The 12,703-nt window shown below is 41.5% G+C and overlaps 1 protein-coding gene across 2 annotated transcripts in view; it reads left to right on the plus strand.

Annotated features, from left to right (window-relative positions):
* rexo1 (REX1, RNA exonuclease 1 homolog) overlaps positions 1–12,703 on the plus strand; it is a 120,621-nt gene that overhangs the window by 63,233 nt on the left and 44,685 nt on the right. For both annotated transcript variants that reach the window (XM_051934975.1, XM_028816620.2), the window contains exons 6-10: positions 1,172–1,309; positions 3,103–3,226; positions 9,588–9,713; positions 9,794–9,931; positions 10,125–10,238. In XM_051934975.1, coding sequence (XP_051790935.1) covers positions 1,172–1,309; positions 3,103–3,226; positions 9,588–9,713; positions 9,794–9,931; positions 10,125–10,238 — 640 coding nt within the window. The remainder of the gene's footprint in view (positions 1–1,171; positions 1,310–3,102; positions 3,227–9,587; positions 9,714–9,793; positions 9,932–10,124; positions 10,239–12,703) is intronic.

Below are 12,703 nucleotides of genomic sequence, written 5' to 3' on the forward strand. Positions count from 1 at the left end.
ACTTTGTTGACGATGCTGTGATCTTTGCAGAGTCAATGGAGGCTCTGATAGATAGACTGAGTGAGGAGTCTGAGTGTCTGGGCTTGCGAGTGTCCTGGATAACAACCAAGATCCAGGCCTTTAATGACCTCTTGGGCACGGCCACCAGCAGTGTGTCTGTTTGCGGAGAGAGTGTCGACCTTGTTGAGAGGTTTACTTACCTTGGCACTGACATTCATGTCTCTGGTGACTCTTCCTGTGAAGTCAGTAGACGGATTGGGAGAGCATGGGGGGTCATGAGGTCGCTGGAAAGGGGTGTGTGGCACTCCCGATATCTATGCAAAAGTACGAAGGTCCAGGTCTTTAGAGTCCTGGTACTTCCTGTCTTACAATATGGTTGTGAGACATGGACGCTATCCAGTGACCTGAGACGAAGACTGGACTCCTTTGGTACTGTGTCTCTCCGGAAAATCCTTGCGTACCGTTGGTTTGACTTTGTGTCAAATGAGCGGTTGCTCATGGAGTCCCAAATGAGGCACATTACCTGCATTGTGAGGGAGCGTCAGTTACGGCACTACGGCCATGTGGCACGTATCCCTGAGAGTGATCTGGCTCGTAAGATCCTCATTGTTGGAGACCCAAGTGGTTGGACCAGGCCAAGGGGTCGCCCACGTAACATCTGGCTGCGGCAGATAGAGGGTAATTTCCGGAGGGTAGGACTGGACCGCGTGTCTGTCTGGGGGGTTGCCAACCAGGATCCGAGCTCTTTCGACGTGTAGTGGGTGCTGCAACGTGCTGTACAAGTGCATGCTCCCCAACTTGAACTTGTTCACTGTCTGCAGAGGCACATGCAAGCAAGCATTTCATTGTACGTGGTACTTGTACACATGACAATAACGAATTGAATTAAATATTAATTAATAGCAAAAGGAAGCACATAGAATATACTAATTGGATATGTCCATTCAAATGTATTTACTGTTTAGCATAATTTATATACTACAGAGGATTTGGACATTTTCATTTGCATGTTGTTTAAGCTATTGTTTTTGTAATAACCCCTGATCAAAAGGCTTTTTTTTTCCTTTAACCCCTGCTTTTATTAATTAGTTTCCTTGATTTCCTTTCTTTACTTTCTGTGTACCAATGATTTTATTTATTTATTTGATAATAACTTTTCTGTTTTTTCCAGAGTTCAACTTTAAAGAGGCCAATCATTCCAGCAGAGTTTGGAGGCAAGGTCCCTACTGCTGTTCGACAAAAATGTCTCAATTTATTAATTGACGAGTGCCTCAAATGCTGCCCCACAGAAGAGGAAGCATTTGAAAAGGCAAGCATCAGGCTTAAATAGCTAATCTTTTAACACAGAGGTTCCAAACCTCGTCCTGCTGCACCTTCATCCATGCTGAAACGTTCCTTAATCGGAGACCCTCGTGTGGGTTCCAGGTTTATTTAAACGAAAACTCTCATGTTTATTGTGTGAAAGTGCAAGTGAGCATTTGCAGGGACTCTCTTCTCGGGTGGCGAGGGTAAGAAAGCCCCTTCTATGGTCTATACTGTGGCATCTTGGTCAGTAGAGAGCCAAAATGTGTAGGTTTTGGTGATGAGGGCAATCGAGGAATAAGATTTATGACTAAAATTATTTTTATTTTAATTGAGTGTACAAGATTTTTTTTCCATCTGTTGGACAAAATTTTTTGTTTTTAAATTGTTTTAGTCACCCTGTGCCAGAACGAAAGCTTATGATACTGTTTTATTGTGGTATCGGATCACTTGTGACATGCGCTGAAAACAAAAGGTTTCATTTGTTAATGAGAGATCGAAAGAAATGTCAAAACCAGCTACATGCCTGTTACTTGTAATATCTTAACTGTCTCACTGTTTGCATATTGAAGCCTAGCATGTTAGGGCCTGACCAGTACGTGGACGGTAGACCATCTAGAAGAGCTTGGGTTGCTGATGAATTTTTTTTTTTTTTTTTGTTCTTTGTTTCGCCTTATATAATTTCATGTATTAGGAATTTGTTAGTTTTTTCGCATACCCCTTGGGGTCAGAGCGCAGGGTCATCCATTGTACAGCGCTCCAGAGCAATTACAGGTTAACGGCCTTACTCAAGGGCCCAGCAGAGTAGGATCTCTTTTGGAAGTAACGGGGATTCAAACCAGCAACCTCTGGATACCAGTGCATACCTTTAGGAGGAACTTACGTGTGGTATTTGTGTCGATCCCAATTCCCCAGTGCCCGACGTCCAGATCTCATTAGGACATTGTCAGGCATTTTATACAAGCATGGGGGCGGACATATGAAGTAATGAGTAAGATTCGGAGTTGCTGCAATGACATTTCGGCAAAATCATTTTTTCACTTTGATTTACAGGGTGTCTTTGAATTCAGTCCTCTGTAGGTTGATAATTTTCATTTCCGTCAAACAATGTGGCGTCCTTTCGTTCCTAACACATTGACCAGTCCATGTCAATATAGATATTCAGCATGATTTTTTTTCCGATTGAGATCTGATGTGTTTTCAAAGTGCTCCTTTAATTTGAGCAATTTGTGATCAATACCATATGTGATTAGGCTCTGTAAGGCCCCAATATAGCACATTTTTCCCTCTCTGCATAAAGTGCACCTGTTCTAATCACTTATGGCCTCTGCCTGAAAGTGATGCGTCGGACCTGCTTTAATCACTTAGGGTCCTGGCCTGAGCAAACTTCCCTTGTTTTACAAATCACATTATCAGATAGTCATTTTACAATTCTGGTTAAACCATGTTCTTATATTAATAGGCTTGTACAGACATTCTCATTGCCCTGCATGTTGACAATGCTAGTATTAGGTAGTCATTATTGGTTATGGCACTGTAGTTTAAATTACAAGGTTACCTGTTTTATTCCTGCCTCTGCCACACTATGTAATCTTAAATAACTCACTTATTCTGCTAATGTTCCTACTCTTACATTTTCCTTGCAACAACTTTAAAGTAAGCGCACATAATCTTGAATAAAGACATGGGCCAAATATGTGCCTTGTTGACAATTTTTTTCACTTATGTTGTGTGTTTTTTTTATTTTCCATTGGCTCATAATGGACACTTTATTAATAACATTTTCTCTTCTGCTCACAGGCACTTGCGGAGGAGAAAGTGGTTTGTAACCGCAGCAGTAGTCGGAGTATCTATAGTAACGTAGCTGCGAATGTGCTGAACAAACTCCGAAGCTTGAGTAGTACAGCACAGACGTCAACCAAACGTGAGTATCTTCTTATATAAAAACTGTAGTCCTCATGCAGACATGTTCATTTCATTTTCAGGACTTGCCCCAAGGCTTTACCAACTTTGCAACAGTTGCTCTTAACAAAACATTTCACAAACAGACTCCGCATAGCTGAATAGCAAGTAAAACTACATGTAGTAGTGTCTTGGCATTTAGTGTCTTTCAGCATCCATTTGACATACAGTATAGTTATCCATATATTTTCATTTGTTTTGTACCATACACACACACACACACATATATTTTATATATATATATATATATATATATATATATATATATATACACACATACATATATACAGTACTGTGTAAAAGTTTTAGGCAGGTGTGAAAAAATGCTGTAAACAAAGAATGCTTTCAACAATGGAAGTGTTAATCATTTATTTTCATCAATCAACAAAATGCAGTGAATGAACAAAAGAGAAATCTAAATCAAATCACTATTTGGTGTGACCATCCTTTGCCTTCAAAGCAGCATCAATTCTTCTAGGTACACTTGCACACAGTTTTTGAAGGAACTCGGCTGGTAGGTTGTTCCAAACATCTTGGAGAACTAACCCCAGATCTTCTGTGGATGTTGGCTTCCTCACATCCTTCTGTCTCTTCATGTAATCCCAGACACACTCGATGATGTTGAGATCAGGGCTCTGTGGGGGCCATACCATCACTTCCAGGACTTCGTGTTCTTCTTTACGCTGAAGATAGTTCTTAATGACTTTGGCGGTATGTTTGGGGTCGTTGTCCTGCTGCAGAATACATTTGGGGCCAATCATACGCCTCCCTGATGGTATTGCATGATGGATAAGTATCTGCCTGTATTTCTCAGCATTGAGAACACCATTAATCCTGACCAAATCTCCAACTCCATTTGCAGAAATGCAGCCCCAAACGTTCAAGGAACCTCCACCATGCTTCACTGTTGCCTGCAGACACTCATTATTGTACCGCTCTCCAGCCCTTCGACGAACAAACTGCCTTCTGCTACAGCCAAATATTTCAAATTTTGACTCATCAGTCCAGAGCACCTGCGGCCATTTTTCTGCACCCCAGTTCCTATGTTTTCGTGCATACTTGAGTCACTTGGCCTTGTTTCCACGTCGGAGGTATGGCTTTTTGGCTGCAACTCTTCCATGAAGACCACTTCTGGCCAGACTTCTCCGGACAGTAGATGGGTGTACCTGGGTCCCACTGGTTTCTGCCAGTTCTAAGCTGTTGGCACTGCTGGACATCTTACGATTTTGAAGGGTAATAAGCTTGATGTGTATTTCGTCTGCTGCACTAAGTTTCCTTGGCCGACCACTGCGTCTACGATCCTCAACATTGCCCGTTTCTTTGTGCTTCTTCAAAAGAGCTTGAACAGCACATCTTGAAACCCCAGTCTGCTTTGAGATCTTTGTCTGGGAGAGACCTTGCTGATGCAGTAGAACTACCTTGTGTCTTGTTGCTGTGCTCAATCTCGCCATGACATGAAACTGTCTTCCACAACCTCACCTTGGTAGCAGAGTTTGGCTGTTCCTCACCCAGTTTGAAGCTGTTTCTGTTTCAGTTAATGACTGTGTTTCAACCTACGTGTGACATTGATGATCATTAGCACCTGTTTGGTAGAACTGGTTGATCAGACACCTGACTAGAATCCTACAAAATCCCTGACTTTGTGCAAGTGGACCTCTAAGAATTGATGCTGGTTTGAAGGCAAAAGGTAGTAACACTAAATATTGATTTGATTTAGATTTTTCTTTTGTTCGCTCACTTTACATTTTGTAAATTGATAACAATAAACAATCATTATTTATATTTCTGAATTTCACGGATAAGTTGGGACTTAATTTTACCGTATAATTTCTGGTATTTTATAATGTAGGTCATATAAGTTGAATGCAGAAAACTTGCGCTATTGGTCCAAGAGATTATGATATGCTAACGCCCACCTGAGAGAGTAACCACAGAGCACACATCCTCTTTTTTCTATGTATTGTGCCTACGTGACCACACAGTAATACCCAAACTATTCCGAAGTGACGTTTGCACTGTTTTGAGTATCTCACACCCTCATACACCTTTATTATAAGAGCATCCCTTATCAACGATGGGGCGTTGAAGTGGCAAAAGAAATTGGTAACTGCGCTGCTGCAACAAAATTCGATGCGTCTGAGAAACTGGTGCGAGATTGGAGAAGGCAAGAAGATGTAAAAAAAGAAATAAATAAAAATTTAACTGTCGCATTTTTGAATGGGCATATAAGTCGGGTCTTATTTTATGATCGATTTTTCGGGTCTCAAGACCCGATTTATATGCGAGTATATACGGTGTATGTGTATATGTGTGTATATATATATATATATATATATATATATATATATATATATATATATATATATATATATATATATAATATATGTATGTATGTGTATATATACTGTATACAGTGGAACCTCGGTTTGCGAGCATAATTCGTTCCGGAAACGTGCTCGCAATCCAAAGCACTCGTATATCAAAGTGAATTTCCCCATAAGAAATAATGGAAACTCAGATGATTCGTTCCACAACCCAAAACTATTCATATAAAAATGAATAATACAAAATATAAAGTAAAAATACATAAAACAAATTAACCTGCACTTTACCTTTGAAAAGAGTCATGGCTGGTGTGAGTGAGTTTCTAAACTCTTGTGGGATTCCACCCAACGGGACGACACGCGGAAGAGCGTCCCAAAGCAATCGCAGTCTCCCAGCGCTGTAGCAGTTCGCCATAAAAGCGAATCCAAAAAGATCGCGGACATGCTATAAGCGCCTGCCATCGATGGGTGATACAAGGGACAAGGAACATTATAAATGCGGAGGGCACAGTGCTGCTTGGCCACGACCCTGCCTGACTGCTGTGTCTGTGTATAGGAGAGAGTGACAGATCCCGCTACAATAAATAACCACGCTGTTGCTGTTTCAAGCTGAATAAAGCTGGTGCAAGACGGGGACTCGCATGTCACAGCACACACACACACACACACACACACACACACACACACACACACACACACACAGAGTCACAATGCTGTAGTAAAAAGTAAACGCTCGTACGGATGTTGACTATATTAGTAAAGCACACAGACTCAGATGGAGAATAGGGGACGATTGCCCACAATCCCGCAGTGAGAGAGAGAACCATCCGCTCAGTTGTGGTCACATGACGCTCAGCAGACGAAGTGTATACATACTACTTGTATTGCAAGACCTCGCTCGTTTATCAAGTCAAAATTTATTACAAATTTTAGCTCATCTTGCAAAACACTCGTAAACCAAGTTTCTCGCAAACCGAGGTTCCACTGTATGTGTGTGTATGTATCCATCCATCCATCCATTTTCCAACCCGCTGAATCTGAACACAGGGTCACGGGGGTCTGCTGGAGCCAATCCCAGCCAACACAGGGCACAAGGCAGGAAGCAATCCCGGGCAGGGTGCCAACCCACCGCAGTACACACACAAACGCACACACTAGGGCCAATTTAGAAATGTGTGTGTGTGTGTATGTATGTATATATATATATATATATATTATATACAGTAGGTATAGGAAATAATCCCCCCCCTTCAAAATATTCCCATTTTGTTTGCTTTACAGCCTTAAGTGAAAACACACACAAACTAATATTTCTTCCCAGCTTTACTTACTCAATGCAACCTCTAACATCCAAGTGAAAGATATCACCGCTACAGTTCAGAAAAATTATAAAATGATGTAATGATTGTAATTGATTAAATCTTCCCTGAAGAAGGGGCCTAAGTTGCCTCGAAAGCTTGCATATTGTAGTCTTTTTAGTTAGCCTATAAAAGGTGACATTTTGCTTGACTTCTCACTACATTCATAATGGCTAACATGGTACAACACCCTAGTACTAAGGACTTCTGTAAAAAAAAAAACACATTTCCCCTGTTGGCTAATGTAGCTCTTTCTGTCTTATCTCTACTATTTTTCTAATCTATGCATTATTTTATCTCCAACTTGAAAAGAACAATACAGTTTGAACCTTGCCTTTGGTCATCAATACATTGTGCAGTCTTTTGTTCTGTCTCGACTGGACCTCTGGTATCCAAACTGTTCATCTCATCCAGAATGGTGTTGCCTTCCAGAAATCTGTTTTAAAGCTTTTGTCTTGACTTGCAGACCCCCACATGGCTCAGGTCTTATATTATCTCCAGACCCTATTTGCTCCATATGTTACTAAATGGTCTCCATTCTGCCTTCATTGTGTCTACTAATACCCCTTCCTTTTGCCAGCTGTGCCAAAAAATGGGCCATGGAGTACAGTTCTTAGCATCACTATATTGACTATTCTAATCCTTCTGATTTTTAGGCTTCTGTTTAAGATGCGCCTCTTTAAAATGACCCAAGGTGCTTTGAGTTTTCTGTCCCATTGCACTCCCCTCCTGAGTTTCAGTTGCTTTACTGACCTAATCAAATACCAAGTATTCTTGTGTTTTCTTGAGTGCTTCTATCATTTTATAATTCCTTTCCTATCTGTCTATCTATTATATAGAGCCTTTAACATCTGTCTGTCTATCTGTCTGTTATATAGTGCCTTTAATATCTCTCTATCTGTCAACAGAAGGCAACAAAAGGATACAATCAAAGTGGAGCATATGAGATTATTTATCTTGTGTTTCGAAAAGCATTTGATAAGGTGCCACATAAGAGGTTGGGCATCAAATTAAAAGAAGTGGGAGTTCAGGATGATGTTTTTAGATGGGTGCAGAATTGGCTCAGACACAGGGAGCAGAGGGTGATGAGGGTGTGAGGAACCTCTTCAGAATTGGCCGATGTTAAGAGTGGTGACCAGCAGGGGTCAGTGCTGGGGCCGCTGCTATTTTTAATATACAGAAATGATTTACATAGGAATATAAGGAACAAGCTGGTGAAGTTTGCAGATGATACCAAGACAGATGGATTGACAGATAATTTGGAATCCATTATGTCATCACAGAAGGACTTGGATAGCAGACAGGCTTGGACAGATTTGTGGCAGATGAAATTTAATGTCAGTAAATGTAAAGAATTACACATAGGAAGTAAAAATGTTGGGTTTGAATACACAGTCGTCAGTTGGGAAAAATGAGAGTACATCTTATGAGAATGAACTAGGAGTTGTAGAGTACTCTAAAGTATTGTCTTCCCAAAAGTGTCCAGAAGCCATTTAGAATGCTAATAAGAGAATGTCAGGTTATATAGCGCCTTGATATGTGCAGTACAAGTCACAGGAGGTTCTGCTCAAGCTTTATAACACACTGGTGAGGTCTCATCTGGAGTCCTGTGTGCAGTTTGGGTCTCCAGGCTACAAAAAGGTCATAGCAGCACAAGAAAAGGTCCAGAAAAGAGCAACTAGGCTGATTCAGGGCTACAGGGGATGAGTTATGAGGAAAGATTAAAAGAGCTGAGCTTATACAGTTTAAGTAAAAGAAGATTAAGAGGAGACCTGAGTGAAGTGTTTAAAATGATGAAGGGAATTAGTCCAGTGGATTGAGATGGTGACTTTAAAATGAGTTCATCAAGAACACAGGGACACAATTGGAAACAGGGGAAATTTTGCACAATCATTAGGAAGTTTTTCTTTACACAAAGAATAATAGACACTTGGAATAAGCGACCAAGTAGTGTGGTGGACAGTAACACTTTAGGGACTTTCAAAACGCAACTTGATGTTTTTTTGGAAGAATAAAGTGGAGAAGACTGGCGAGCTTTGTTGGGCTGAATGGCCTGTTCTCGTCTAGAGTGTTCTAATGTTCTATATAGTGCCTTTAACATCTATCTATCTATTATATAGTGCCTTTAATGCCTGCCTGCCTGCCTACCATAAATGCATAATTAACAATGGCATCAATTAATAGCCAGCTAAAAAGGCCTACAATAGTAACAGTTTCAGTTTAGGTTTTACGGTTCTTGCACAAAACATGTTAATCGAGTGGTGGCTCTGAGGCTAATGATCTGCACTGGCAATCAGAAGGTTGCCGGTTCGAATCCCGTAAATGCCAATAGGGACTCTGCTCTGTTGGTCCCTTAAGCAAGGCCCTTAACCTGCAATTGCTGAGCGCTTTGAGTAGTGAGAAAAGTGCTATATAAATGCAAAGAATTATTATTATTTCCCAACACCTAACTCCCATGATCCTACGGACAGTCGTGAGACAAGGGCATTCTTCTCTTCATCCAATTACCTTTCTGATTTTATTTTTTTTTTCCAGAATTTCTATGAATCCTCACTTCATGAACCACCTTTCTTTATTTGCTTTTGCATGCCTCTGTACATTTATGGAGTACTTGCCCACTTTGCTAATTCTCTGTTTTTAGAGGCCACAAACACACCTATAAATAAGAAGAGGATCTCCCATGAGGAGGTGCTTGGTGGAAGATTGGCAGCCAAAACCAGTTTCTCTATCATCCGTTCTGGAAAGCAGCCGGAAGAGTCTCTTACCGGTAAGGCTCTGCTAACATCTCTGCAACACATGCATCAGAATGTCAAATGGATGTTTTGATGTTTTGAATTTACATTTTAGGTGCATCACTGTATAGGAAACTGAAGCCATACATCATGACTGAAGAGCAGCTGCAAGAGAATGGATATCCTCGGCCAAATCCAGACAAACCGGGCAAAGCAATAGTCTTCACAGCCACAGAAAAGAAAAGTGCTGACCGTGAGTCATCTTCTGTTGCTAAATAAGATTCCAAGTGGTAGTCCTCTACACAGCTCTTGTATCAGCCTCTTGTTTAACCCCTGAATCACCAATTCCTACTGTGCAAGTTCTTCTACTAAAATTCAGTGTGTATATATTTGCACTTGATAGGCTTATTCCTAATGTCTTGTTGGTTGATTTATTTTCTTTAAAGCTTTCACCAGAGTATGTTGCCGTTGTGGGTCTGAATATATGGTGACCGTCAGTGGAAACTGTGTCCGTAAAGAGGAATGTAACTATCACTGGGGAAGACTACGGCGAGTGAGAGGTAAGTATACTGTGTGCTGTCCACATCACAAATGCTATGTCTCCATCTATTTTCCATCCTCTATACAGTAGATGCATTGTGGAGTACATCTTCACAGGCGGCATTACATACTGGTAGGGCCAGATCCTGCAGGGCACTACAGAGGTTGGTTCAGGTGGCAAAGAATGTTTATTAGTACACAGCTCCCACAGGTCAGGACATACAATACAATACAATTTATTTTTGTAGAGCCCAAAATCACACAAGAAGTGCCGCAATGGGCTTTAACAGGCCCCCTGCCTCTTGACAGCCCCCCAGCCTTGACTCTCTAAAAAGACAAGGAAAAACTCCTTTTAAAAAAAACCTTGTAGGGAAAAATGGAAGAAACCAAGGGAAAGGCAGTTCAAAGAGAGACCCCTTTCCAGGTAGGCTGGACGTGCAGTGGGTGTCAAAAAGAAGGGGGCCAATACAATACACAGAACAGAACAAATCCTCAATACAGTATAAAAAGAAAAATTTTAGAAGTACGGAGCAGAATTTAACAGTAGATGATATCACATAATAAGATTTGGATTTGTTTAGAGTGACCTCATCCATCAAGCTGCCTCCCTCATTTGGCCATTCCACGGCTGAAACCACGCTGTGCCAGCCAATCTGATGACAGGACCCCTCCTTCCCATGATTCCTGTGATCCTCCATCAGGAATGACTTTACCTTAGGCAGGCAAAACAACTTGGCAGGTGGGCCGTGGCACCAAGTGCCACATTTGAGTACCGAGAAACAGAATAGGTGAGGGTTAGTATCCAATTCTAACTGTCATGTTACTTATGTTTTAGTGCTAATGACTAACAGAGATGCAGTCTGTACAGTTAATCGGCAGCTCTAGTCAGGGTGTGCTAAACTGAAGTAGTGAGTCTTCAGCTGGGATTTAAAAGCTGAGACCGAAGGGGCATCTCTTATAGTAGCAGGCAGACCACTCCACAGTTTAGGGGGCCCCTGTAACTAAAAGCTCAACCTCCCACTGTTATTTTATTAATCCTTGGAATCATAAGCAGACCGGCATCTTGAGATCTTAATGTGCGCTCTGGTTTGTAAGTCATGATAAGTTCAGACCAGTAAGCCGGATCTCGGCCATTTAATGCTTTATATGTTAAAAGGAGGATTTTGAAATCTGCCCTGAACTTAACCGGGAGCCAGTGTAAGGATGTAAGAACTGGAGTTATGTGTTCGTATTTTCTTGTTCTTGTAATAATTCTTGCAGCTGCATTTTGGATTAACTGGAGGCTGTATAGAGAACATAGATAATACACACACACACACACTGCCTTACAAAGCTAAACAATATACCTGTATTTAAAAATCTGAGGCACCCTGCACAGTTAATTTTGACCTTCATTATTTCCAGTAAGCTATATAGTACAATTAGCATTTGCACAACTGCTGCCTCACAGGTAGGAGACCTGGATTCGCTTCCCGAGTCCTCCCTGCGTGGAGTTTGCATGTTCTCCCTGTGTCTACGTGGGTTTCCTCCCACAGACCAAAGACATGCATGTTAGGTGGATTGGCCCTAGTGTGTGCTTGGTGTGTGTGCCCTGCGGTGGGCTGGCGCCCTGTCTGGGGTTTGTTTCCTGCCTTGCACCCTGTGTTGGCTGGGATTGGCTCCAGCAGACCCCCATGACCCTGTAGTTAGTATATAGTGGGTTGGATGATGGATGGACAACAAAATTTAGGAACAGTTTAGGTGAAGAGTCTACTTAACAGCCACATGAGGCCCTGTCACATTAGCGGACTTTTACAATGATTTTCAGTCGTAGCCTTCACTTACATAATTTTAGCATGTCAGAGAGAGTCAGCAGATGTAACATGCCCAGTGACTCACTCCATTTAGTTCAGGAGATGCTCCTACAAAGTTAAACCTTTTGGTTTTGCCTTTAGTTTAGGGGCAAGCTCGTGTGCATGGTAAATGACGACCAATTAATGCTTTACGTAAAAGTAATAATAATTATCTATATAGCTCCTTCCCATGCTGGACAAAAAAAGAAAAAAAACAAAAGGCCTGAGATTTCAGCCAAACTCACTGTACCTGTTAACCCTTTGAAACATCACAGGCGCCATCAGGCAGCACACTTACTGTCTCTCAGGGTGAGCACAACTGTGCTGGATGGTTGGCACATAGTCAATAAATGTGGCATGCTCAGTTATTTTCGATTGTGTAAACTGACGTGGTCCAGTGACAAGATCAGTAATTGCAGTCTGAAAATCTGACATAGTCGACAAATAAAAGTTGTGCGCCATCGGCTTTACACTTCAAGTTGCACGAGTGTTTCATGTTGCATTTAAATATATGATGATGTGTTCACTGTCTTAGTTTGTATTTATGGTCTGTTGTTGTTATTGTACTACTGGCACTGGTCTGCAGGGGACAGGTCAGGTCGGGTGAGCATGCAATGGTACAGCGCGTTGCTGCACCCACCACACAACAAAAC

Source organism: Erpetoichthys calabaricus, chromosome 12, assembly GCF_900747795.2.
Source record: "Erpetoichthys calabaricus chromosome 12, fErpCal1.3, whole genome shotgun sequence".
Taxonomy (NCBI): domain Eukaryota; kingdom Metazoa; phylum Chordata; class Cladistia; order Polypteriformes; family Polypteridae; genus Erpetoichthys; species Erpetoichthys calabaricus.